This window comes from Xyrauchen texanus, chromosome 22, assembly GCF_025860055.1.
Source record: "Xyrauchen texanus isolate HMW12.3.18 chromosome 22, RBS_HiC_50CHRs, whole genome shotgun sequence".
NCBI classification, from domain to species: domain Eukaryota; kingdom Metazoa; phylum Chordata; class Actinopteri; order Cypriniformes; family Catostomidae; genus Xyrauchen; species Xyrauchen texanus.
Window position 1 is genome coordinate 6,758,471 of NC_068297.1, and position 24,212 is coordinate 6,782,682.

General features: G+C 36.6%; 1 protein-coding gene across 4 annotated transcripts; it reads right to left on the minus strand.

Moving 5' to 3' along the window:
• Positions 1 to 223: 223 nt before the first annotated feature.
• Positions 224 to 23,883, minus strand: LOC127662916 (melanoma inhibitory activity protein 2-like). 4 transcript variants are annotated; one of them, XM_052154310.1, is made up of 29 exons: positions 23,625 to 23,883; positions 23,232 to 23,365; positions 22,947 to 23,039; positions 22,012 to 22,759; positions 18,749 to 19,021; positions 17,106 to 17,182; positions 14,944 to 15,075; positions 14,800 to 14,821; positions 14,625 to 14,713; positions 14,458 to 14,529; positions 14,126 to 14,236; positions 13,868 to 13,939; positions 13,643 to 13,747; positions 13,236 to 13,358; positions 12,718 to 12,823; positions 12,576 to 12,622; positions 12,384 to 12,474; positions 11,780 to 11,918; positions 11,548 to 11,649; positions 9,649 to 9,709; positions 9,503 to 9,538; positions 9,213 to 9,280; positions 9,020 to 9,096; positions 8,778 to 8,909; positions 8,327 to 8,452; positions 5,681 to 5,800; positions 5,224 to 5,276; positions 3,427 to 3,607; positions 224 to 1,490 (listed from the first exon to the last, which is right to left on the minus strand). In XM_052154310.1, exons 1-29 carry the CDS (start codon positions 23,755 to 23,757, stop codon positions 1,309 to 1,311), a joined length of 3,705 nt encoding a protein of 1,234 aa, XP_052010270.1. In that variant the 5' UTR covers positions 23,758 to 23,883; the 3' UTR covers positions 224 to 1,308. The 4 variants fall into 4 exon arrangements, with proteins under 4 accessions (XP_052010270.1, XP_052010271.1, XP_052010272.1 ...); XM_052154311.1 differs by lacking the exons at positions 22,012 to 22,759; positions 22,947 to 23,039; positions 23,232 to 23,365; positions 23,625 to 23,883 and adding an exon at positions 21,724 to 21,970 and having other exon boundaries at positions 609 to 1,490; XM_052154312.1 differs by lacking the exons at positions 22,012 to 22,759; positions 22,947 to 23,039; positions 23,232 to 23,365; positions 23,625 to 23,883 and adding an exon at positions 19,498 to 19,629 and having other exon boundaries at positions 623 to 1,490.
• Positions 23,884 to 24,212: the final 329 nt, after the last annotated feature.

Here is a 24,212-nt window from a genome sequence, read left to right on the forward strand (position 1 = left end):
CTAAAATTGCAAAATTATGTTTGTTGCAAACACCACACCCATGGTGAAGCATGGTGGTGGCAGCATTATGCTTTGGGGCTGCATTTCTTCATCTGGAACTGAGGCTATAGTGAAGGTGGAGGGAATCATGAATAGCTACACGTACCAGTCAATTTTGGCACAGCACCTTCTAGCATCTGCTAGAAAGCTGAAACTGAAGAGACCTTTCAGTATGACAATGATCCAAAGCACACATCCAAATCAACAAAAGCATAAAAAAAAAAAAAAAAATCACATCACAAAAACCTTCTGTTTTAACAGGGGTGTGTAGACTTTATATCCACTGTATAATCTTTTATCAAAATGTATTACCTTGCTTTTATCTCTGGAAAAACATTCCTTTTTGGCTGAGATCACCAAGGGCTATTGGATAATGTTAAGCAACAGCCATTTTCATGTGTATAGCACCTTTCGCAAAACACTGTTTGAAAGCAGTTTTATGGAATTTATGCCTTTAATGTCTTAAAGCCAAATAACTTTTTTTAATATATACCATTTTATAAATGTATGTTGATCTTGCATATATCGTACTTATTTAAATATTGTAATATTAATCAATACTTGTCTAAATAGCTATTTGGCTATCTAGACATGGTTTTAGGCTTGGCATCTTGGCAATGGCTAACTCTAATTTAAAGCAACTTAATGAACTGCCATATTAGTTAAGTTGACTTTGAAGTCTTAGCTTCATTTGTGTAAAGAAATTCAAGAAACCAATACAGTATTTTTTTTACTATGACATCTTTTAATGTACATAACTTATTTCATCAGACCACTTATTCTTAAGGCTTAAGTTGTGTGAGGAATCTATAAATACCATAAACTACATGGACGGTTCTCTGGACTGATTTGTTTGGATTTTACATGTTATTAGCAACCAATGCCTCTTGAAACTTGATTTTCTAAGTCTCCTGTTTGAACAATTTCCTATTCTTATTATATACGTGTTACAATGTCTATGTACAGTTTTGACATATGCGGACCATTGAACTACTTTCAACTAAAAGCATAACATGACCACCTATAATCCTGTTCAAAGGCAGTCCGGTTGACTTTTTACAATTTAACTAATTGTAGTTGTACACTCTACACTATACCTGAAATACACTGATCTGTTTCACAAATTTCATCTTAATAATATAACTAGTGGCATGTGTTGTATCCATTGCCATGCTTCGCACTTAAAATTACATAAGAGATAACCACATGGCTACCGCAGGTATATAGAAAAGGAAACACCCCCTGAGCACAACAACAGGGAGAGGAAGATCAGATGACATCATGTGGGGAGGGCGACTGGTCAGGGGGCTGCTCACTTCCTGGTGGGGAGGGTCTGGGAGGCGGTACAGGAGGGAAGCTGTCAGATGGAGGTCTTGGTGGCAGATAGCCCATATGTTGAGGAAATGGCAGAGGAACTCTGGGAAACATTCCTGGGGGAAGCGGCCCTCGCACTAAAATAAAAACGGTATTAAAGATTATCAACATGTACTAGGATAGTGTCGCACTGTCTTCAGTTAGAGAAAATCATGTAATACTTTAGAAACCCTCTTGTTTTTTTTTTAAAGGGTTAGTTCACCCAAAAATGAAAATTCTGTGATTTAGTCACCCTCATGTCATTCCAAACCTGAGACTTTCTTTTTCATACAGAACGCAAACAGAAATGTTTTAATTTAAAAAGTTGGCCCCTCTTTTCAATACAATAGCCAGAGTTGGGGAGTAACAGGATTACGTATTTAAAATTCTGTTTTCCACTACAGTTACAATTTAAAAAATTGTTAATTAGAATACAGTTACATTCAAAAAGTATTTTGATTTACTGAAGAGATAACTTTGCATTTTATTGTCATTTGTTTCATTTAATATTTAGTCCTTTCAGATGGAAAATATTTATACATATAAATGATGCGATCCAAAGTGCATTTGAACAGCTGTGAAACACTTTCTTATGATGTGTTACATTCATACGAGCAGAGAGTGAATTAAGTTTGGAGCACAAGAAATTGAAATAAACCTTGTGTAAATTGTCAGCTTTATTCTAAGCAAAATGCTATTTCACTTGCACATGCTACCAGGCACGATCATATTTTTGTATCATAATTTCTTATTTTCTAGTAAGACCTTTTGATATTAGGGCAAAAAATTTATTCTTGATAATAATTTTTGTATTGTTATCCAGGTAAAATATCTAAAAATCCTTAAAACAAGATCAATTTGATTGATCTTGTTTTAGAAACAACACTGCATAAGATATTTAGGTTTTTCAGAGAATGTATTTTTAACATGTGTATTTTGGCAGAGTTTTTATAGTCAAAACAAGTGAAAAAATGTTCCAGAGCTGAAGAAATAATCCAAAGTATTTAGAATATGTTACTGCCCTTGAGTAATCTAACGTAATATGTTACAAATTACAGCATGTATTCTGTAATAGAATATATTTCAAAACCAACCCTGACAATAGCAGATGTTAAAAAGGTCCAGAAAATAACAAATGCAGTTCATGCGAACTGTGGAAGTTCAGAAGTTGAAACAGTGAAGTTCATTGGCTTGTTCACGGTGTTGCAGTTTTTCCCGCATAAATGTGTGTCACTGTAAACAAGCTTCTCTCCTGAAAGTGCAATGGATGACATTTTTACAGAAATTACTTGTGTTGTTTCTCATCAAAACCTATCATATACCTTCAGAAAACAGGGAATATGACACACAATTCAAATGGACTACTTTTACGATACCGCTGGGCCTGTTTTTTTAGGCTTTAAAAGGCTACTATCAACCTTCAGTGTATTAAATTGACAGACTGTGAAATTTATTGAAAAATGTTTTGTGTTTCATATAAGAACATTATATATAGATTTAGAACAACATGAGGGGGAGTAAATTATGACCAAATTTAGGTGAAATTTGGGTGAACTTTTCCTTTTAGTGGAAAGACAATTCATTGAAGTGTAAATATTTGCTCTGACAATGATTTGATTATGATTCTTGACTAAATTATATGATGCATCATGACATTTGAAATGTGGCCACAATTTGGTTTGATTTGTGACCAGTGTTGTTTTATAACACAAAGGACAATTCACAATAAGGAATATTGACAAAAACAATAAACAATTATTTTTGGGGGATAAGAAATGAACATGTAATACGTGTGAACGTGTAATAGAATAGAACGTGGGTTTCAATAATAATAAAAAATACATTTAAATACAGTATGAACAGTTACTTCAATGTCAGATTAATGATTAATAATTCAAAACAAATGGCATCACTGTTTAGTCCTGATTCAAGTCATTCTTGAATTGTTTCAATGTTTTCTAAAAAAAATAATTTTAACGGTGACAATAGAAACATTATTCTACATATGAGTGTAAAGGTTCAGAGTGAACTCACTGCCTATGGCGGGACCACCAGGCCCACGGGGTGGAAAGAACTCCGGAGGTCCATAAGGTCCCCTATGTGGGAAATAAGGGTCCCTAGGGTCCATTCCCCTTAGAGGGGGGCCCGGAGGAGGCCCCATTCTTGCATCTGGATCAGGGGGCATTCTCATATCACCAGGCATAGTGTGGGGACCCTGTGAGGCAACACATTTTAGATATACAGGCTCGTATGAAATCTACATTTGGGTCATTCTAAAAATTTTACCATTTGTGTCTCTCATATGTATACATATGGGTAAAAAGAACAAAAAAATACAATGTTAACAACTACTATGCCTTCATATACACTTTGTGACCACTTAATTAGGCACACCTAGACACCTACTTATTCATGCGATTATCAATTCAGCCAATCGTTGGCAGCAGTGCAGTGCATAAAATCACGCAGATACGGGTCAGGAGCTTCAGTTAATGTTCACATCAACCAACAGAATGGGGAAAAAATCATGCCACGGTCAAAATAACTGAGATAAAAATGTTCCCCCATTCTGACAGTTGATGTGAATATTACCTGAATCTCCTGACCCGTGTTTGCATGATTTTATTCATTGTACTGCTGCCAATAATTGGCTGAATAAATAATCGCAAGCACTCACTGAGTGTATAATAAATCTAATCATTAACACTTTATATTAAGGTTTAGGTTTTATCATGTTTGCCAGATCTTAATGTTAGCCCTATTACTATGATTTCATATAGTACAGGATTCCCACCATTTCTGACCAATGAATTGATCACTTTTCCATGACTTTTTCAGGCTTTTGTTATGATTAATGTTTAAAACAAATGATTTTGACAAATTGCTAATGAATTATTTAGAATTAAACTAATAAAATGTAAACTAATTTACATAAATAAAAAACGGACTCAAATTTATGATTCACTTACATTTGTAAAACATAATTACACAAAAGCAATATCTATCTCATTAAATATTTATTTATCCCCATTTCTCCCAATGTGGAATGCCCAATTCCCACTACTTAGTAGGTACTCGTGGTGGTGCGGTTACTCACCTCATTCCGGGTGGTGGAGGACAAGTCTCAGTTGCCTCCGCTTCTGAGACAGTCAATCCGCGCATCTTATCACATGGTTCATTGTGCATGACACCGCGGAGACTGCCAGCATGTGGAGGCTCATGTTTCTCTCCACGATCCACACACAATTTACCAAGCGCCACACTGAGAGCGAGAACCACTCATCGTGACCACGAGGAGGTTACCCCATGTGACTCTACCCTCCCTAGCAACTGGGCCAATTTGGATGCTTAGGAGACCTGGCTGACTCATTGAATATTTAACAGCAGAGTACAACTAGAAAAAATTATATTTCACTATGTTTTCCAGGCCTGGAAAACACAATTTAAAAATTCCCTGATATTTCCAGGTTTTCCATGGCAGTAAACAACTGGTGAATATTTGAAGAAATGTTAGCATTAAATTCTCTAAGAAGCATTTTGTAGTTTTACTGCCTTATCAAATTAAAATGTAAAATTGTCAACCCTGTTACAATTTTTTTAAGGAATCAATATTTCCAACAAGTATTAAAATTAATTGTCAATGCAATTTATCTTTTTATCTTTTAAATTATGCAATTTAAAAATTTATCTGATAGAATGTTTCAAATCTTAAAAGAGATTTAAATTATTATTGTTTTTTTTACTTTATCAAACTAGAAAAGGAACCCCCATTCCATGTAATGACACGCATTGTGATTAGTCCACACATTTTTCTCATCAAAGTTTACTCACTTCTCTGTTATCATTTTCACTGACAGCTGAGCTGTTTCTCAGAAATGATGACTCTGGTGGGAAAAAACAAACAAAAAAAAACAACAAAATGATTGAATAATATACAGTAAATACTCCAAGGATCTCAGAGCCAAACTTACACTCTATTAAATTTAAATCTTAAAGTTTGCAGAAAAGATAGTTCATTCATGCCTTGTTAATCCTATAATCCAAGCTACATAAAAACAAGCAGGGGGTTACTGCCAATAGTTTCTCCAATTTAACATGAGAGATTTTTTCTTAAACTTTCAATATTAGTTACTAAGTTACTTGTGCCATTAGGCTTGTATAACAGAGACATATGGGCTATTTAGAATTCCACATGTACCACTGCTGAGATCAAATCACCTTTAAGGCTCTTGAGGAGCAGCCAAACATATTATAGATAGGAACATTACAGTCACATGGAATAACTCACCTGATTTGTCACCAAAGTATGGCTCAGGACAAAGTGGTGGCCTTGGGGGCAAAGGCCCCATGGGGTATGGCCCTGGAGGGGGCCTCCTATATGGCAAACCTGGATCTGTGAGCGGGTGCCCTTCCATAAGCATACAAACAGCTGGTTACACAGTCTCAAAACACATTTTATGTGTATTATAATCACACTACAAACAATTGTTTATTTAATAATTTAAATGTGAAGTATAGGGGCCTGGGTAGCTCAGCTAGTATTGACACTAACTACCAGCCCTGGAGTCGCGAGTTCGAATCCAAGGCATGTTCAGCAACTCCAGCCAGTTCTCCTAAGCAACCATATTGGCCTGATTGCTATGGAGGGTACGGTAACATGGGATAACCTCCTCGTGGTCACGATTAGTGGTTCTCGCTCTCAATGGGGTGCATGGTAAGTTGTGAGTGGATCGCGGAGGGTAGCATGAACCTCCACATGCAGAGTCCCCGCGATGTCATGCACAACAAGCCACATGATAAGATGCGCAGATTGACCGTCTCAGAAAAGGAGGCCACTGAGACTTGTCCTCCGCCACCCGGATTGAGGTGAGTAACCGCACCACCATGAGGACCCACTAAGTAGTGGGAATTGGGCATTCCAAATTGGGAGAAAAGGGAATAAATGTTTTTAATTGTGATGTAATTTTTTTTTTACATCACAATTAACGGGCTGTCCGGGACACTCAAACAAACAGATCACTGGGCATAATTCAGTAATAATTGTGGATTTTTCTTACTAATACGAACAAGAAAAATGTCTTAAAATATTCCGCCTGATTCACAACAGGTGCGTATGCACATTCATTTGTTCTAATCCTCATTCTAAAGATTATTCTAAATGGAGCATGTAACAAGGTTATACATTAATATATAGGGTTTATAATTTCATTAATCTCATGTTTATAACTACACCAGGAGTATGTGATTTTTGTGCACATGTGGTTTCAGTTGTTCCTAATTTTGTTAGTAATTTAGAATACATTTTAATCTGGAAATTATCGATGAATCATAGTATATTTGTGAAAAAGTACATATGCAGATTCTTTGCGCACAAATTTGTGCATACGCACAGTTAGTGAATGAGGCCCAATGGCTTTGACAGCACCACAGATAAGTTTCAAGGGAATCAACCTACAAATGGTTTAATTACAGCTGTCTCTGCATATTAAACTGGGACAAGAGAAAATGTTTCAAAACAATACAAGCACTGTAAATAAACACAGAGGATATAATGGAAATGATACACTGGTATGGGCATGATGTTGATATTGTGGTTGATTGAAAAATACAGTGATGTCCTGTGCTTTTCGCGCTCCCAGATAGAAATAACGCAATACACTGAATATTTAGCTGACAGCCGCTGAACTGACAGTGTTCGGCCTTGCAGTGAGGAGCCGCGGAGTGTAATGGAACAAAGCCTGACACAGCGACCAAACATGCATAAATGCCTAGAACAATGATGGCCTAGTTCTGTGACTCTTCAATGATCTGTCTGACTGAGTCAGCGCTTTCCATAGACCTCTGAATAAGTTTCAGCTGCGGTAACCTCTAAATATCTATGAGTCTCTAACTATCCAGTTGGCTAAATTACCCAATACAATTTAAATGCATTGGTATGCATGAATTAATAATCAAACATAGTCCAGCCCCACTAGCTAAGGTTGAATACTACTCCAGAATTGTGTGATATGGTCCCTTTAAATTCTGCGATGTTGTTTTCCTGAACTCAAGTTAAGGTTTCTTGTACCAAAAAAGTAATATTTCCTCTCTCTGACTCTAGAATTAAACAGTCTGTTTTTGATGCTCAACCCTTAAAGGGATAGTTAAAAATTATATTTCTGATAAAATTTACTCACCTTCATGCTATTCCAAACCTAAAAGGGAATGTGAGGCAAAATGTTAGTCTCAGTCACCATTTACTTTCATTGCATCGGTTGTTTTTTTTCCACACAAAGAAAGTGAATGGTGACTGAGGCTATCATTCTGACTAACTTTTGTGTTCCATAGAAAACAAAGTCTTATGGGTTTTAAACAACATGATGGTGAGTTAGAAGGGATAGTTCACCAAAAATTGGAATTCTCTCATAATATACTCACCCTCATGCCATCCCAGATGTGTATGACTTTTTTTTCTTCTGCAGAACATAAACTATGATTTTTAGAAGAACATTTCAGCTCTGCAGGTCCCTGCAATCAAGTGAATGGGTGCCAAATTTTTGACGCTCCAAAAAGCACATAAAGGCAGCATAAAAGTAATCCATTAGACTCCAGTGTTTAAATCCATATCTTCTCATCCACGCTTATTATATCACTTCTGAAGACATTGATTTAACTACTGGAGTCTATTGGAATACTTTTATGCTGACTTAAGTGATTTTTGGAGCTTCAAAATTTTGGCACCCATTCCCTTGCATTGTATGGACCAAAAGAGCTGAGAAATTCTTCTAAAAATCTTCATTTGAGTTTAGCAGATGAAAGAAAGTGATACACATCTGGGATGGCATGATGGTGAGTAAATGATGAGAGAATTTTCATTTTTGGGTGAAACTGTGTTTTTAAGATGTACTATACAAACTGCAGAAGGGCAGCCATAGCAGTTAGAACATCACTGTACCTGGAGGGCCAGGAGGGCCCCTGCGATCCCTGTCCCAGGAGGGAGACAGTGAGCCACTATCAGAGTGAGGGCCACTCTGCTCAAAGTCTGGCCCACCACTAGGGGGTTCTACCATGCCTCGGGATGCTGATTAAATGACAGTGAGAGTGAAGGAGGATGAATGGGGGAAATAGAGAAGGCAAATTAAAATATTTGTGGAAAAGGAGATAACCAATAAAATATGAACAATTTAATGAAGCACAAACAGATCTATCTATATGCCATGGGAACTGAACAGTGGTCAAAATGACATGTGATACACAAACTAAGATGCTAAACAAAAGATCAGATCTATAGTGCTACCATACAATACAGAGATTAACAGCATGCAATTCATGTTGCAAAAAGACTAAGCCAAGCATGTTTATGGCTGAATTCACCACATTGTAAGGAAGGGGTGTTTATGCATCACCTCTGCCACCAGGGCCCATGAACTGTGGTGAAATTCGTGGGGGGCCGTCCATTAGTGTTGGTGGAGACAGGAAGGCCCGTGTTTCTGAGGATGGTCGGCCCAGAGGAGATGGCCCAAATGGAGACCTCTCACCTAAGGGACAAACACATTTCTCAAGGTAAAAACACTGCATCCCGAATTTACCAGTGAGAAACTGTTTTCTTATGAAGATAATCAAAAAAGGGAAGTTTACAGTTTCTGACCTCTAAAGAGAGGCCTGCTCTCTCGTGCATATGGATCTTTTTCAAGCATCTCCAACCGAAACTGTGCATCAGTCAGCCTGCAAATGTAAATACAGACATACTGAGAGATGCATCCAAAAACTACTCTACAAAGTCAAACACTTTAATCCCATATATTAAAGACTAAACCAAATTAAACTCTTAATAATCCCACCTCTGACGGATATTAGCGTTCTCTCTCTTCACATCGGCTAGATCTCGATCCGCTGCCCTTGCCGCCAACTAAAACACATAATTTGGTGTTAAAAACATTCCAACAGCTGGAAGCTACTGGCAATGGAACTTCAAGGAATATTGTGTGTTATTTTTTTAACCTCATGTCTGAACATGAGGTTACCTGTGGCAGGTTGGTCGATTACCAAAGGTGTGTATAAACGAACGGGAAACACATTTACAATAATTACACTTATAATGAAAGCTTTAATTTTTTATTATAAAACTTACCCAGTTATCATGTGCCTTTTTCTCATGTGAAGTAATCTGGTAGTGGGTGGTAAAAACAGGAAATTATACCATATAATGTTAATACAAAGATAAGCACTACTTTGCAAAGAGGTTACAGCAAATGTGAAGAGTCTCAAATGTCTCACCTGATTCTTGTAAGCATGTGAAGTCCTCTCCAGTTCCTCCTCCAGGTCTTTGGCTCTTAGTCTATATAAACACAGAGAACGAGTCTAATGCAAACTTCCTGTTTTGGTTAATATACACAATGCATCACATTTCCTGGCCCTCTTACAGGGATAGTTCACCCAAAAATCAATTTTCTCATCATTTACTCACACTCATGCCATCCCAGATGTGTATGAGATGTGTCTTTCTTCAGTAGAACACAACCGATGACTTTTAAAAGACAATCTCATCTCTGTTGGTCCATACAATACAAGTAAATTGTGACCAAAACTCTGAAGCTCTAAAAACTTTATAAAGGCAGCATAAAATGTAACCTTAACTCCAGAGGTTTAATCCATATGTATTGTACATGTTTTTTACTGTACATCATATCATTGCAGTCTCTTTGCCAATCATGATTTCAAGCTTCATTACAATTCCTAGTGCTTGACGCATGCAGAGCGAAAGATGGCGCAAGGATGCATAATCGAGCTTGAAATCATGATTTGCGATGAGTCGGCTGATGTCAAGATTTATGGTGAAAAAGGACATATATTTTAGTCTGTTCTCACCCAAAACTGATTTAATCGCTTCAAAAGACATGGATTATGATTAAGTCATGGGAGTTGTATGGAGTCGTTTCATACTGCCTTTAGGTGCTATTTGGAGCTTCAAAGTTTTGGTACCCATTTATATGCATTGTATGGAGCTACAGAGCTGAAATATCCTTACCTATCTTTGTGTTCTGCAGAGGAAAGAAAGTCATACCCATCTGGAATGGCATGAGGGAGAGTAAATTATGAGGTATTCCAGCTACTGAGCGTCTGTCAGCTACTGTTATTTGTAAAAAAAAATAGGTATAATTTAATTTAAACAATGCTTCATTTACTAAACGCTTTTGAAAAACTGTACATTTCTGCTACAGTGGGTCTAAAATTAAAAGGCCCTTCCTTTGATTTAGTCACATACTAAAACATCCACTTATAGAATCAACTCAGTTGTGTCAAGCTGCTCTCACACAGGGGTTGCATTAACACAACATGCTTCGTCATTTGACGATTGTTTGAAACATTGATGGATAATTTCAAATGCTTTCCGTCATTTGACTGATAAAAATTAAACAAGAAAACCACTTAAACCTAGCAGATCAGTTTTGTCGTGCCCCTGTTTATTGCATAGTATTAAGATGCTTTTTGGGCAATCCGATCACAAGTGAACAGGCGCCATTTACAGACACATCACCATTTACACCTGATCGTCTCTTTTGACTGCATGCATCAATCATTACAGAAATTCAATGTGTTTCTGCATGATAATAAAATGCAAATATTACAATTAGAAAGTGCAGAAAAAACAGCTTCCCGTATCTGCCAATTACACCTCCTTTAATCTCAGTGCAAACATGACATTTAGAGAGGAACTCTATGTTATTTTAATGGAGAACTTGTTTTAACTGAGCTGAAGTGATTGATATCAGGCACAATGAAGTTCCGTGAGGTCCGTTCAAGAGTGTCTGTGCTTTTCAAATGTTCCGTCCAGGAGGTTATTTTTTTTTTCATACACACGTAACCGGCAAATTTTCAAAATCATGTTTTATTACAGTGGTTGATTGACAGGTAGAGTTTTCACCCTAGAATTCCTTATTAAAAATACTTTTGAGTATTTACATAAATTTTATTTACTTTGAGTAAATATTTAAGTTTGAGTCATAAATCTATTGTGCTGTATATAATGTGCAATGTATATGTCATCATAATAGATGCTACACCCCTGAATGTAGCATCAGTATTTATGAAATGAAATATCATGGATAAAAAAAACACAGTGACGGAAATTTTTCAACTTAGTCCACCAGTGTCGGATAAAAATTTCTCTCTCACCTGTAAGTGTTGAGCTCCTCAGCAGCGAGACTAATCTTCTTTCCTGCCTTATTGAGTTTCTCCTCTTTCTGCAAGCGTTCCTTCTCCTCCACCGTCAACATTCTGAGTCCAAACAATAAGTGCAATTATCAATATCAACCCAGTTCAATCAGTACATCAGTGTCAAATAAAAAGCTGCAAAGGTGATGGGCTGCAAAATCAGTGGAAGGGAAGAAAGTGTTGTGGTTCAAACCTGTGCAGTTTAAGTTCATTCTCCTGGTACATCTCAGTCATGATCTGCAGTTTCTGCTGGATTTTCTGGCTTTCACTGGAGAATTTGACACTCTCTGTCTCAAACATCTCCTTCTGATCCTCCAGCTGTTTGATCCTCTCTAAAAGCACAGAGTCATTTAGATCTAAAGAAACTCCTCCAGTTGTTTTTAAAGATGTTTAGTAGCAAATCAACTTATAGCAAAGTAACGATAACTATCCAAATGTTCCAGAGTAATGTTTCAAAAATGTGTGATCTGCCTTCTTATGCATCATCTTAAAGCATCATAGAAGCGTCTTCAGGCATCTTAGATGTGCGCTCCTTAAATTATGGCTTTTCCAAAAAGTTATTTCTTTTAAAGCAGCATTATATGTATACCTACATGCTTAAAGTCAGACTCTTTTAGAATCAACTGTTTAGAGTGATTTTTGTGTGGCTTGTGGGGTTGATGCCTGTGTACTGTACAGTGTTCCAAATCAGTCAGTTATGAGGAATTATCTCTGTTAGGATGTTGCCATTGAAGGCATTAGACATTACATTTAACGAAAGCATTTCTTCTACAGTTTAAGGGGGCAGATCGGTTTACCTTGAAGTTCTTCTTTGGCTTTTATTTCATCAGTGAGTTTGGCAAACACTGTGTTCTTGTCCTCCTCCATAGACTTCAAGTCTGCACTCATCTGTGACATCAAGAAGAGGAGAATTCACTTGCATGACCCCAGAATCTATAGTGCAACAGTCTGTTATTCAATACATAAAGTCTATGTAACTGTAGGAATACCCTGGCTGCTTCAATAAGTTTCTGAACTTTCTGCTTCTGATGGAAATCTGCAAGCACAAAATATAATTTTATGCAGTGATATGTCAAGACCTAAAAAACATACATTCAACAATGACAAACAACAATATTCAGAAAGTTCAACCTGAACTGTCTCCATTCTCAGGCCCAGCTATATTATTACTGCTATCAATGCTCTTCTCGTCCTCAGAATCCCAATCTCTCATCTTCAAAAGGCACTCTGTCAGAGACTGTTACAGAAAGAGAGAAAGAAAAAGAAAACAGACTTTCAGAAATATAGTGTAGGCACATTGGTCACTGATCAACCAGGACAAATAATTGGACTATGTTTAGAATTTTGATATTATCAGCACTGGCCAATAGCTGTGAATGCTTGTAGGCTCCCCCTTGTGTCAGTTCCAAAATCTACAGATACCCTTGTCATTGGGCCATAAACATTTTCTATTTGAAAATGTATTGTGTAATATATATATATATATATATACACACACACACACACACACACACACATACATTTGATTAGTTATCATTATCCAGTGTGTTATGTCATCCATTGATCACCCTGTTCTGTAGATATTGGCATCAGCCATTGAAAAACTATTTTGGTTCACTATTATTAGACTGGCTCTGATGTGTTTTTACCTTGATGTGTTCATCTTTATTAGCACAGTCATCCAGCATGCCAGCATGAGATCTTTCAAACATCTTCATCTCCTCCTCTAACTCACCGAGACGCTCCCCCCAGCCATCAACCTCTTGCACCAGCTGTAGGAGTGAAGTCCACACATGCAGTCATGATAAATGTACATTTAAGAAATACTCCTTTAAAAAAAATCCTGTTTTACATGTTTAAGGAGTGTTCAAAGTGATGCATTTTAAATGGTGAAATCAAGGTATTATAATAGTTGTACATGAATCAATAACAACAACAACAACAACAACAGTATTTTAATAAACACAAATTCTCTGACTCGGTCTCACATTCAGCCTTTCTTTCCTCTCCAAACTACATTCAAACACACTTTCTCTTGTATTCACAGTGACCTCACCTGTTCTTTACTCTCAAGCAGCATTGCATGCTCTTCTTTGGCAGCCTGCATGTTCTTCTGCAGTCTCTCTGTGTTGATCTCATGGATCTTCAGTGTTGTGTTGTCCTACACACCATGGACAAACAGGTAACAGTATAGCATTCCAAATTATATAAATATTGTATTTTTGACAAGTTGCACAGAGAAGGAGAAAATTAATGCAATCTGCATGCACATAATTCATACCTGTTCTAATTGTGACTTTCTTTCTTTAGATTCTTCTTCCAAATTTCTTAAGATATGCTCTAGCTCAGCAAGCTGAAAAACAGATTTATACTGTGCTAATTTTTAGACAGCTTTATCTCAGAATTAAACAACCAGCTCAAGTGATCAGCCAATCAAATATAAAAATCAGTATGTATAGGGTGACTATTTCCAATATGGGTGTATCAAGCTGGTCAGATATACAGTATCTGTGGGTCTGTTTGCACATCACAACATTACCTGATCCTCTTGCTGTTTTCTTGCTTCGTTTTGTTGAGACAGCTCCTCTTGCAACCTCTCTATTTCCTTTTGCATCTGGGCATTTGATTGTTCAAGTTTTTGTGATGCCACCTAGAGAAAGTATACAGTAATTGAATAGGGGGCAGGTTGGAAGGCAAGTGTCTAGGGAGACAGGACAGAGATACTGCCTGTATTTGAGCCAATACATCTTTAATAAATGGAAAACAATTCCAAATGGTCCTGAGTAACACCTTCCATATTCACTGTCAATCATATGGCAGATATTATTGAGAAAACGTACATTTGCAAGATTACACAATGGCCATTTTTACCTCTAAACTGTCCTTTTCTGCAGCTTGAGCAGACATGCCTCTGTTCTGCAGTGTGAATTCAAGTTTATCATACTGTTGAGACAAAGAGACAACATTGCTTAGATACACTGATTTGGGAGAGTGCATTAATTTATAAGCATTATGTTAACCGTTGAGCTCTCGCTCACCTTCTGTTTGACCTCACTGAATGTCTCTAGCACTTTGCACTTTTCATCAAGCAGCTCTGCCACTTTCTGTGCCATTTGCTTTTCTTTACCTACAAATAAACCAGATAACAGTTAGGATCAGTTAACAGCAGAACAGATAACATACTATCTATATGTATTGGGAAAACACACTTACTTGCATATAATCTGCTTTTGATCTGCGGATCATAACAGAACAACCTGATGAGTACTTGCAAAAGTTCCTTATTTAGAGACATGGCAATATGCATGAAATTGTGCATGCCTTTTCATAATTCTTAAGCAGAAATGTATAACTTACAGACTGAATGAACCTGCAGCTGAATAGAAGCAGAGTGAATAAACCTAAAAAAACTGTGATAACCACAGCTTCCCATGGCAGACCATATAAGTCTGGGCCAGGCCGGAGGTCATCAGGAAGTGATGACACAACCTAAGACAAAGAAATACATGTCAAAATAAGGTTTCTCTCAAAAAAAAAGGAAGCATAATTTATCCAAACATGGTAAAAATTAGAAGTCAACTCAGCATCACAAGCTGTCATGCTGTCAGTCTTTCTTTGAAGCTCTTTCTTAGATCAAAATTCAAGATGCTTTACTGGTATGGGTTGACAAGTGGATAAGCAGCATGTTTACGATCCCATAAAACCACTTTACCATGGTGAAATACAAGCTCGTCTATAAAGAAAATACAGACACTAGTATTCCATTTGGCTCTGAAAAGTACTATAAATCTAAAGCTAAACATAAACACAGCAATAACTGACCAAACCTAATGCCGCTGTAAGTTCAACCTCTCAATGCACTTTTGCAATGTTGCTAACCAGCCATAAACTGGCTACCTAGTCGACAGCTAGTTAAATGTGCCCTAAAAGTAATTATAGAGCTATAGATCTAGAAATTGTAAGCACACAAATCAATGTGACAAAATGAGCAACATGTACCTGATGCATCAATGCTAACCAGCCATATGATGGAAAATAAAGCCAGTAAACGGTGCCTAAAGCGCAATTAACCATAAATAAATAACGAGTTAAGTATACAATAATGACTGACATAAAATAAAAATGTTACACCTGCTGATAGCTGACACACAGACAGAGAGAGTCAGCGAGAGAAAGTTTCATCGTACATACTCAGAGAGAGAGAGAGAGAGAGAGAGAGAGAGAGAGTTTCATCTTACATACACATACACAGAGAGAGAGAGAGTTTCATCGTACATACACATACACAGAGAGAGAGTGTTTCCTCGTACATACACACACACAGAGAGAGAGAGTGAGTGAGTGAGTGAGAGAGAGAGAGAGAGAGAGAGAGAGAGAGAGAGAGAGTGTTTCATCGTACATACACATACACACAGAGAGAGAGAGAGAGAGAGAGAGAGAGAGAGAGAGAGAGAGAGAGAGAGAGAGAGAGAGAGAGAGAGAGAGAGTGTTTCATCGTACATACACAGAGAGAGAGAGAGAGAGAGAGAGAGAGAGAGAGAGAGAGAGAGAGAGAGAGAGAGCGAGAGAGCGAGAGAGAGAGAGAGAGTGTGTTTCATCGTACATACACAACCACACAGAGCCACATACATCTCTGATTTTCTCCACGGCGAGTGTGTAGTAAATCTTCGCCGCTACTCTCATGTCAGTCGCTTCCGTGACGACCGACTCGGACTTTAATTCGTCTGCCATGGTTTTACTCAAATCGAGCGCTTTGAAGCAAAGTTATTCAGTAATGTATAGTAATTTAGCAGTTGTTATGCCATGGTGCCGGATGCTGCCTCAACTCTCTTTGCTAGTACGCACTGCGCTGAGTGGAAGCGCGCACTCTTGTGTTTTAGGGGGGATTTGTGTGTAATTGAATCGTGTTTCGCAAACAATAAAACTAAACACCAGTGAACTTTGTTATTTATAATTTTTTAATTAAAATTAAATATGTATTTGTCTCTTATAAAAGTTAAAATTTTCTGTGATAATTGTCAAAATACAATTATCCCCCTTCTCGGGCTTTGGTTTCATCCAAACGTCACCAATTGCAGAATGCCACAATGGCACAGTCGACATTTAAAGTTACAGTCGCAGAGAGGAATTAGTCATTGAGAGTAAATAGAAAATAGTTTTCGAACAGGTTATGAAACCTACACGCACAGTTTAAAATGTGGGTATGTATGTGTTGCATTAGTGGGTGTGTCAGTTAAAAATGTCTTTATAAACTTTGATCAAGGTACCGGCTGAGCAGCTCAAGTCTGATTAGATTTCATGAATATATAAAACTGAATTGTCTGCATTCATATCCATGACATTATTATATAGATGTAGTTGGTTATTAAGTCCCAGAGACAATAAAAACTTTTAAATTCTACCACCATGGCATGGGTACAAAATATGATACTGTCTGTGACATGTCAAGAAAAGAAGGGACAGTTTGAACGTAGTTGTCTTAAAGGAACAGGCTACACTTACTTCACATGAAGACTCACCTTATCCATTATAGATGTAAGTTCCTTAATTGTGACTTCACCAACAATAGCTGCCAGCTGATAAAATTGCCCTTCATCTGTCAAATAGAACAAAAACTCATGCTCAAGTGTTTTCCTTAAAGTTGTGATTGATACTCATAAAAACAGAATGTTTCCCCTAACATTAGCGTATGATTCCCATTTGGTTATTTTTGTGGGAACCAATTTGTAACGTTTTAGGAATGCTCTTTTATGGTTTATTTTTACAACCGTAAACTAACATTTCCAGAGCGTATCCGGGAGTTTTTTGTGTGATAACCTAATAAGTTTCAATGAAGTAAACAGTAACAAAGGAACCAGAACGCTACTGTGCATGTCTTGCCCTGAAGCATTTCCGGTAGCAGCATTTTTATAACCCAGAACTGTCAAAATAAATTGACTAGTGCATATTATTAGAGTCTAGCTAAAACAGAACAAGTGCAAAACACTAAAAAAGAAAAAATAAGTTGTCATTACTGGATACCTTAAATAAGACACTGAGTCAACAAATATTCGGAAAGAACATCTTTCATTCCGTTAGTTCAAGGCAGCGCATCCAGCCACCAAACAACATGTTTCAAATTTTATTCATGACATTAAAATTTTAATAACGATATTCTATTAATCGTGTTATAGTCACTATAATGTGCGTCCCGCAGATATATTGAATGAGTTTGACAACTAGCAGGAAATGTTCAAGGGACAAAGACGTCACTTCCTTTAACTGACAAACAGTCCTTGAAATGGTCTATACAGAACATTAGCTAATGGATGCTTTTAGGTTTTATTTTATAACCAAAAGCTTATGTTCCTGGAACATTCTGCGATTGAAAAAGTGTTAGCTGCCTCAGTAGTCTATTCATTCAGTGGTGTGAAATTCCACCTCATTCACACACTTTTTCATTAGTTCATGTTTGCTTAAAAGTGATAATCTGCTATTGTTTTCTTAAGGAACTCTTTTGATATGATTTAATCTGATTTGTTTTGTTGATGTAACCTAATGTATTTAATCAAGTTGATTCAGTGATTGTTAAATTATATTTTGACTTGAACAAACAAGTTAATTTAGAAGTTACCACATGAAGCAATTTCTAGGTTAACATTTTTGGTAACACTTTAATGAAATGCCTTTTAAATTATTTTAATATGTTCCACTCATAATATTAGTAAAGCTGTTTGCACAAAAACAGTAATATATTTGTAAAACATGATCATTTTCCATCCTCATTCTGACCCTCTGCCAGTTTAGGTGCTGCTTCACTTTTATAACTTGACAGTCAATGACCACTGTTATGACTGACCTGCTCTCTCCTTTCCATCTCACTGCTCACCACTACTGGACAGGGCTATATTTAAAAAAAACCCTCTTAAAATGAGGCTATTTATTGGCATCAAGGGTTCCATAAAAAACCTTCCATGGAACCATCCCACTGCACAAAAGGTTCTTTGTAGTGGAAAAGGGTTCTTTAGACTTCCTCAAATAAAAAATGGTTCTTTAAAGAACCAGTTACTGAAAGTTTCTTTGTGGAACCAAAAATGGTTCTTCCTGGCACCTTTACTGTTAAGAGTGTACGATTATGAAAGTAATAAAATAACCTAATGTACAAGAAAAGTGATAGCTTTACCTTTCTGTGAATCTTCAGTTTCAACATGCTCCCTAGAGAGCATGACATGTTTTTGGAAAGTAGCTTTCCAATCCTCATGCTTTTTTATTTCACGATCAACAGTCTGAATATCCTCCATTTCTTGATCCACCTTAATTGTATTTTCCAATTGATCATTCTCCTCAGAGTCCAACTCATTTTTGGGATTGTTCAAGTAATTCATATTAGATCTGTTGTCCGTAATTTGATTGTCTTCAGCATCTTGTGAGGCTGAAAATTCGTCTTGGCTTTTCCCTGTGAGGAGAAAAATGGAACAATATAGAAAATTTCAATTTTGGATTACACATGAAGTACATTACTAATAATTTAAAGAATGAAATCACAAAACCTGGATTTCATTTCCCATCATTCATATTGCAAAAGTTGTTGATTAAAGGGATAGTTCACCCAAAAAATGTAATTCTGTCATCATTTATATTACTCTCATGTTGTTCAAAACCCATGTTTGGGTTTTGAACCCCCAATACAATAACAGTGAATGGCGACTGGGGCTTCTAGGTCCTAACATTGTGCCTAATGTCTCCTTTTGTGTTCCATGGAATAAAGAAAAACATACAGGTTTGGAACAGCATGAAGTTGAATAAATAACAACATCATTTTCTATTTTGCTCTAGCACATTAAAATACCCATGCAATATCCACCAAAATTACACAATTTATTATCTGTCATGGTCTGACATTTTCCATAAAAACATTTTAATAATCAGTACCTTGGCTTTCATCTACACTGACTTCTTTTATCACTGGAGTATATATCTCTCTTAGAGCAGATAAAAGGGTAAACAATTTTTGTAGTGCTGGATATTCATTTGTAGTAAAGTCATATCCTGGTGTAGTTCTCATCTTCATTTGTAATATCAACTTCTGTTCAAAGTCAACAAGTTCAGCAAGATCATCATCATCTTGACCTGCGACAGTGTTTGGAGAGGTCCCGATTTTGGAATCCAACCATGATAGCTTGTGCTCTCCAAATAAATCTAAAAGATCTTTAATATTCTGTTCAGTCAGTTGATGACATAGGTTAATATATTCTTTAGAGAGTTTTTGTGCTGTTGTAATCTCTGTAGAAGCAAAAATAGTCTCTTTATCTTGAATGTGAGAACGTCCATGCAATTGCTCATCAGCCTGATCCTCTGTCACATCAACATCATCACTTTGTTCCTGTGTGGCATCTGCAACACTTTCATCAGAACTCCCGGTATCTTCAACAGTATATTCTTTTTGTTCATCTCTCTGATTTTGAAGTATATTGTCATCCTGATCTGTGTTATTCTCTGTGAATAAATCAGTAGTTAATTTTGTTTCTGTGGAAGTGATAAAGTCATTGGGATCTCCTGTATTAACAATATAGGGAACATTATCTTTGTTTGCATCGTTATGTGAGTTGAGATCATCACCACCATCTTTTTCATCGCCAGACCCATTATAATGTTCAGCTTGGGTGCCGTTCAGTGACGGGGCTTTTGTATTTGTTTCCTGTGACATAGATTCATACTGGATTTGTGTATCATCATGCTTCAGCTCTTTTGTTTCAACATCATCCTCTGTAGACACAGAAAATGTCACTGGTTCTTCTAGCTTTCCCTGAACCATGACCCCATTTGGATGTTCATCTCCTGAATTTTTTTGTATCTCCATTGTTGACTTAATATCTTTACCAATACTAACACCTGGATTACCTATTTCAAATAGTCCATCATGTTGTCCACTGGTGTTTTCAGTCTCTTCTACCTCTAAAGTTAACTCATGTTGAAGGTCTGAATGCATCTTTCCTTCATTAGCTACCGTTCCAAGATTTACACCTTCATCATGAAGATTTATATTTTTATCTGATTTATTTTGTTCATTGCTTATAGTTTCAAGTGTTTCTTCATTCTTTGGGATCTCTTCAGGTGCTTCATTTGATTGTGTCTCATTTATGTCCATAACTATCTCATCAAAAATACTTAAACTATCATCCTTTGTCTCTAAGACTGTATTCTCTCCTGCTAAATTTGTTTCATCATTATGCTCCGATAATGTCTCTACAGTTGGTTTAGAAGACATTGTTGTCACATCTAGATCTTCATGTTTTCCACTTTGACTAAATGTGACAATCTCAGAATCAGTTTCTAAATCTGCAATAGCTGATATTTGTTTTTCATGATTGTCTAATTCAGTTTCCATCTGAAGGCTGGACTCTGGTTGTACGAATGTATGAGTATCAGCTGGGTCAGTACTTTTGCTGATGGAATCTAATGAAATGCTATCATAATCACTTTCTTGCTGCTTAATAGAGTAATTTTCTTGAACAGAAGGATTTTGCTTCAACACGTCATCAATATTTTCAGCATTTGAATTAGTCAAGTCATTTTTTCTTTCAATCACGTCTTGAATTAAATAATCTGCAGATTTTATTTTAGGGATTTCTAAGTCTGTGCTGTCTTGTGTTTCATCTTTTTGTGAGTTAGGCCCTTGAGGATAGTTATCTATTTCTCTAATACCATCAAATGCTTTTTTAGTTTCACTGTTATCGGTGTTTATTGGGACTGAGTCCTGGCAATCAACATCAGACATTTCTTCTTTTTTCATATCCTGCTGCTCATTAAATTCCTCCTTACTTGAATCTACTGTCTTTGGTATTATTTCTTCCTCACTTTCCACATTTTTCTTGAGATCTTCCTCTATTTCTTTCAATAAAACATCAGCATTGATTTCACTTTTGATAACTTCGATTGAATTATCTGTTGACTTATCTTCAGGGATTTTGGAATCTGTGATATCTTGTGTATCATTATTTTGGGCGGAAGATTCTTGAAAAGGGTCATCTATTTCTCTAATACCATCAAATGCTTTTTTAGTTTCACTGTTATCGGTGTTTATTGGGACTGAGTCCTGCTCATCAACATCAGATATTTCTGATTGCTCATTCTGTTGATCATCTAAGTCCTCCTTACCTGAATCTCCTTTCTTTTTTGTATTTTTCTCATGACTGTCCATATCTTCCTTTACTTTTTCTGACTGAAATGGAAAATTAAGGTTATCAAGGACTGATGTGAGGCCACTGGCTGAAAATATTGACAGTGAGCTTGATTCTGACTCTTTGTTTCCAACGTTGTCTCTGGTTGGAGAAGATCCAGGACTTTCTTCTTTGGACAGACTTTCTTTGCCATCATCTAACTTTTCATTTCTAGACTGTTCTTTGCTGTAAAGGTCTGATATTCCAATGTAGACACCATACCAACCTGTCTGTCCACTTTCCTTGTTTTTTTCATCTTCTGATCGTATGTCCTCCAAGGTATGGTCTGCATTTTGTACACTGTGATCTAGGTTGTTTTCATGCTTTTGCACATCTTCAACTAAATCCAAAGACTGATCGTGTTTAAGAATGCTCTGGTCTTCCATTTCATCGTCTTCATCGGCACTATCAGCTTCAGTTTGACTTGCAACTGGAGTATTGTCCTTACCAAAGCCCAAGACATCTTTACCCAAACTCAGCCAGGAGCTAGACTGCTGAGAATCTTTGGATGGTTTCTCAATGCTATCCTGAGTACCAGCCTTTGAATCCTTGTTTCCAATTCCAAAAGCATTGGTCAGTTCACCCCTGATCCAACCAAGTGTTCCGGAGTTCGTCTTTTCCTCAGTGGGTATCTCCCCAATATCCATTACTATTTTTCTGCTTCTGAAGGATTCTTGGTCACTTTTCTCATGTGGTTCATCATCTTCACTTTTTTCATTTCTGCCAAACCATCCATTTACAGCAGTGCCTATCCAGGATGACCCACCTGTTGTCTTTGGGGTGTTTTGATCAGAAACATCTTCAACAGAAGTCTTGCCTGCATTACTGTCTCCTGTATCAGTAAGTTTATCATCGGCTGCACTGATCTCTGCTTCTTGGGTTTCTTGAGTCAGATCATCATCTGCCGAATCATCAAATTCAGTGTTACTCTCAATCACTAAACCATTTTCGTCAAAGCAGAAGAAGTCATATTCCTGAGAAGAGAGTTTACAGTTGTTAATATATTTTGAAATTGTTTTCCCTTTTTTTAGTTAGGAATTTTTTATCATAGTATTTATTTTACACTCATTCAGTTAGAACATTCAAGTGACTTTAATGTTTGGGGTCAACATTAACCATACCAGCTTATTTAAGCCACATAATTCTGTATATGTACATTACCTGGGATGGTACCTGGATTTCCCTTTTCTCATCAATAAAAAGTTGATCAACTTTGACTGCATTTTTGGGGAATAATCCAAACAGCTTGTTTATCTACATAAGATAAAATATTACTATAATGAGATATATAAAGAAAACAAATAGCAATTAAAATACAACTACTGCTCAATTATCTTTCTTTATTTGCAATAAACATTTATGAGCATAAAGAACATTAAACCCATATATGCATATTCTAAATTGAGCATATTTTTACAAGGATATAAAACCTATAAGAATACTCACACTTCCTGCCCAAAGATCACTTCTTTTTCCTGTGAGTTTGTAGTAAACAGTTATCATATCCCCTTTTTTGAAGTTCAGAAACAGGCAGTCTTGAGTACTATGGTCTCTTTGTGCCTCTACACGACTCATCATACCTTAGATAAGAATGTATGCCAATAAATCAGCATAAATAATTGATAAAGTTCTTTTTTTTTTAAAGCAATGACATTTAATCTGCAACCCCCAAGGGCCTGAAAACATAAGGGCATTAATCATAAGGTCACATGAACATTTTATTCTCAGTGATCAGAACTGTCAGTTTCTACATTTCATTACAAAACACGGTCTCAAATATGAAAACCGATATACCTGCAGTATATACAACATATAAACGAGTATAAAAGATGATCTTACTTGCACATTCAGGGTCTCCACATACTTTGTAGTCTGACATTAATCCCAAAGCCTGGTGTAAAAAACTGAGTATAACGTACAACAAAAGGAATGCATTCACAGCTGCCATGTTTGGATTGATCCAAAGTTCCATTCATTTCAGTAGATCCATTACTTTGTTAATTTCCAAATCCAATAATTAGTGGTAAAGACCAGCTAAATCCAAGCTAAATGTTATGTTATTCCTTCTGTCTTGTCAGAGAATGAACCGATCCATGGAGATCGCAGTCTGACAGGCAGAGATTGGATTAGAGGTTACTGTCAGTAAATCATTAACATACCATACACCACACCAGAAGAACACGTTAGCTTTAAACATTAGACCAAAACCAAAACTAATAAGGTGTTGACTACATGAAGCATTTTATGGCATTATTAGCATTATATTACTTGAAATATTACAGTGATTAGTGTTTGTGCACAATAAATATTCCTTATCTTTATTTAAATTTAGCCTATTATATAATGCATTAAGCCTGTTATATTACAGAGTGATCGTCCCAGTGTTACAAGAAAAACTGAATAGGACAAATAAGAGTAGGCTAATGG